The sequence below is a fragment of the Frankliniella occidentalis genome, unplaced genomic scaffold (genome assembly GCF_000697945.3).
Source record: "Frankliniella occidentalis isolate FOCC.00 unplaced genomic scaffold, Focc_3.1 Scaffold19, whole genome shotgun sequence".
NCBI lineage: Eukaryota > Metazoa > Arthropoda > Insecta > Thysanoptera > Thripidae > Frankliniella > Frankliniella occidentalis.
The window spans coordinates 1,041,217-1,045,648 of NW_026267149.1; the positions used below are offsets into that span (position 1 = coordinate 1,041,217).

Below are 4,432 nucleotides of genomic sequence, written 5' to 3' on the forward strand. Positions count from 1 at the left end.
CCTTACCTTGAGGTTGTTGATCTGGTTGCGGAGTTCATCCACCTGCTCGTGCACGACGTCCTGGTTGGCGAGCTTGTCCTCCACCTCGGCGATCCATTGCAGCAGCTTCTGCAGGGACTCGTCGCACAGTCGGTACTTCTCCTCCATCGCTTGCTATTGAATGAAACAACACCGCGCAAAACACAATGTTAGTTTATGAAGTGGGCAGGTTAAGCAAATAATTTGAATCTCTGAATCTTGACTTTGACAGAGTCGCAATTAATAAGTTTTTCAATACTTGTCATAAGTTTAATTGAGAGTGAATGACAATTTCTATTTATCTGAATTTTAAACCACTTTGTGCATGTCAAATTAAAATTAAGCCAGTAAAAAGAAGCACACTAATGCACATTGCAACAAGTGGCAGTCTGTGAAAAGCAAAATTTGCAATATTTATCACAATTAACTCGCATTATGCTTTTTTGAATTCAATATTGTTTTTAAGCATCATTCATTCAACATTGAAGCTTTCTTGCGCACCTTCCCACCAAGACAGACATAGAAAGGATTAGAATTTAAGAGAATTTAGAAAGAGGCCACAACCAGTTTGACCTTCCCCATCCTCACAAGAGGAAAAGGCAAGAGGAAAAATGGAAAATAATACTTCTGACTGATATGTTCCACCCTTTGTCTGTCACAGGAAAGGTAAACAAGTCTGTTCATTCACACAATCAGCCACGACAGCTCAGTAAAAACAAAACCCTTCTTTCAGTAAATTGCAACAAAACACAAGAGAAAAGAAAAACATAAGACAATAAGCACACATCTGCAAACATAAAAGACTATCACAAGGCATATGCAAATCAAAATGAGAAAGCAAATGTTGTGGTGAACATGAATGATTTTCATGATATCACATGTGTCAAAAAATAGAGCAAGATTAACTTAGACCACTTTTCTTCCTGCAAGAGTGCCCATCAGCATCAATTGTTAACAGTAAAGCAAAGTCAGGCATGAGATGGGACCCCTCACAGAAAAGAATGAGAGAGTAAAAGTTAATCTGCTCAACTTATACCCAAGTAAAAAGAGATCATTCTTTTTGGTCAAAATAACCGGCACTATGTCAAAAGATAAAATTCATCCTGAAAAACAAAAACATCTCAGATGATAAAATAAATAAAAAATGAAAAACAGCAAAACAAATTAAAAATATCACAGGAGGCCTTATCCGTTAGGCTTAATATTAGATTATTTTTCATAAGACTATGAAAGGCAATAAGAAATAGCATTGTAATTATGACAGATCATTTTGCAAAATATGGAGTGTTAAAAATGAGTATGTAATATTTTTCTTAAAAAGAATAGCTGAATAAACCAACCCAACAGTACCATCTCAACCGAACCCCATGAGCGAGCAATAGTAAGCATTAGAGTGCGTTTCCTTCATTTTGTCGCACATTCCGTTAGTTGCAGGTGCAGTTCCGTGCATCATCACAGTCTTGCCCTTCACTGAGTTCATTAGTTCTTTCACTTTTTCGCACTGTTTTCGGCACACTCTCACTCACACATTGTTAGTAAATAGGGGAAACAGATGAAAATTGGAAAATAAAAATGGATCAAGATAGGCATACAATCCAACCTGAAACAAAACTCAAGAGCAAAGAAAGTAAGCAAAACATGGAAACACGCCATAGTTCATTAAATGGTGAGGAACACAACAAAATGGAAATCAAATCAATGAAAGAAACATGTTTATCCATAGAGTTACTGTTTTAGTTTCAACAAGCTTAACGGAAAATTAAACAAAATGTATGAATAAATTCCTATGCCCTTCAAATATTTTTTTGGTTGTGATATGTGAAATGACATGACATGAAATTCAGCCAACATCTATAACTTTCCAAATCAATAAAACGTCCTGACTCATGACTTACATTCAAAGCATCTATTACTATTAATGATAATGATCAGCAGAAGCATTCTGAGTGCCATTAAGCTTAAATGATGATTTGTCCTATGACAACAAACAGCTTCCTAAACATTTGCTGATCTAAACCAGGCATGTGATAACTACTGATTATCTATTTTCTCGTAATGCATTAACGTGACATCCCTATGATATGAATGCAACATGGATTGATAAAGTGGAGCAAGAGAATGGACAAGCCCACAAGGCCACATCCAAAATTCCATAGGCTCCTTAACCATCTTCCCAGTGCAACCCAAACAGTTCGCTTAGCAGTACCTGTCCAATTCCAGCATGCTTCAGTATTACACAAAATACAGCTCAAAAAGATGGCTCTGTAGCAAATTTAAAAGATACGGGTCACTTAAGACCACAAATAGTGAATTATGCTCGTTTTAAGAAGCTTTTTAGAATAGGCTCGACAAAAAGCAGCTGGAATATGGAGACAGATTTGATCCGATGGCTAAAGATAGCAAGTAACTCAGGAGCAGCCATATTTTCAAAATAATTCCAACAGAGCAAGAAAACCCAGTCGTTAGACTGGTACTTTGTACTGGCTGTCTCCTGACTCACTTGACATTGCTTTGCATTCGGCCAACCGGGGCAACAGGCTAGTTCAGCAAGCACGAATGACATTCGACAGAGGCATTCCGGTCTCACCCTCTGTTCGGCGGGCAGGATGAAGCCCCGCTGCAGGGCCCTGGCCAGATCCATCGGCTCTCCTTCCGGGACGCGCAGCCTCCCTGCCGCCGCGTCCACCAGCGAGGAGGTCATGGCCTCCGGCAGGCTGCAGACAGCCCCCGTCTCGGGATCTTTGACGGCTGTGGAGGAGGGGTCGACGACACCCGCCTTGACGGCCTCGGCCAGGCTGAGTGGTGCGTGGCTAGGGGAGAGGTAGGGGTCGCTGATGGCGCCAGTGGCTGGGTCGTAGAGGTTGTACTCGATGGCCTCGATCAGGGTGAAGCCCCGTCTGGGCGATGTCAGCAGACCCTTTTCAATGGCCTCGGCCAGGGTGTTGAGGCGCGAGGACTCGGAGTCCAGCACGTTGCTGTCCTCGCCTTGCATGAGGCCCTTCCTGAAGGCCTCTGTTAGCTTGATGAGATGCTTGCGGCGGGTGTCTTTGATGAGGGCGGAGTCGGGGTCGATGAGACCTTGAGTCACCGCTTCCCGGACGGTAAGAGTCTCCTTAGAGATCGGGTCTGTGAAGCGCGCCGTGGCCGTGTCCAGGTGGCCCTGCTCGACCGCCGCCTCGAACGTGAGGGGCTCGCGTAGGAACACGACCGTGCCCTGCTCGAACATGATGCACAGGGACTTGGCCTTGCCCGTGCTCGGGTCCAAGGTAGCGCGCTTGTTCAAATCGATCAGCCCGTCGACGATGGCCTTCTTGAGCGGGTGGAAGCGCCCGGTGGCGGGGTCCTTGACCATGGCCGACTCGGGGTCGATGAGCTCGTGGCGGATGGCCTCCTCGAGCGTGCACTCGCGCATGGTGCGCGGGTCCTTGAAGGTGCCTCGGTTGAAGTCGATCGAGCCGCGCCTCACCGCCTCCTTGAACGTGAGGGGTTTGTCCACGGTGACGAGCAGACCTCGGTCCAGGGCGGCCTCGATGTTGTGGGCGTCGTGGGTCTTGGGGTCGGTCACGCGGCCGCGCTGGGCGTCCAGCGTGCCGTCCTCGATGGCCGAGTTCAGGCTCTTCAGCTGGCCCGTGATGGGGTCCCGGACCGCAGTCGTGTCGGGCTGCAGCAGCCCGCGCGCCAGCGCCTGCGCAATGTCTAGCAGGTCACCCGTCTCCGGGTCCACAAAGCGGCCGGCCTCGGCGCGGCACAACCCGCAGCGCACGGCCTCCTCCACGCTGAGCGGCCGGCGAGCGGTCACGATCAGACCCTTCTGCTTGGCCTCCTGTAGCGACAGGGTTCGGTTCGAGTCGGGCAGGCGGTACAAACCCGCCTCGTCATCCACGAGCTTGATCTTCACGGCCTCGTCCAGTTTCATGTACTGGCCCGTGCCCGAGTGCTTCACGATGGACAGCACGGGGCTGACGAGCTCCTCCTTGACGGCATCCGCTAGCGTCAGCCTCCTGCCCGTGGCCGGGTGTGCGAGTCGGCCCGTGGCGGGGTCGTACAGCCCCATGGCGAGCGCCTCGAACAGGCCGAAGCCCGCGGTCTCGATGTCCACAATGAGGCCCAGCTCCATGGCCTCGGACAGAGGGACGGCGCAGTTGGAGCCGGGCTCCTTGAAGCGGCCTGCGCGCCTGTCGATGATGCCCGCCCTGCAAGTCTCCACGAGCGACAGGAGCCGCTCCGGCTTGCGGTCCCAGTAGCACGGCAGCTCGGGGTTGATGATGTACCTCCGGATGGCCTCGTGCAGCGTCACCTTGCGCCCCGTGTTGGGGTCCGTCAGCTTGCCAGTGTCGTCGTGGTAGATGCCCTGGTGGATCGCTCTCTGCACGGAGACCGCACTCTTGCTGTCCACGATGAGGCCCTGCTCCAT

General features: G+C 49.4%; 1 protein-coding gene across 30 annotated transcripts in view; it reads right to left on the reverse strand.

Moving 5' to 3' along the window:
• Nucleotides 1-4,432, reverse strand: part of LOC113206569 (dystonin) — a 192,514-nt gene that overhangs the window by 42,645 nt on the left and 145,437 nt on the right. For all 30 annotated transcript variants that reach the window (XM_052264493.1, XM_052264492.1, XM_052264480.1 and 27 more), the window contains one exon: nt 7-153. In XM_052264493.1, the coding sequence (XP_052120453.1) occupies nt 7-153 (147 nt within the window). The remainder of the gene's footprint in view (nt 1-6; nt 154-4,432) is intronic.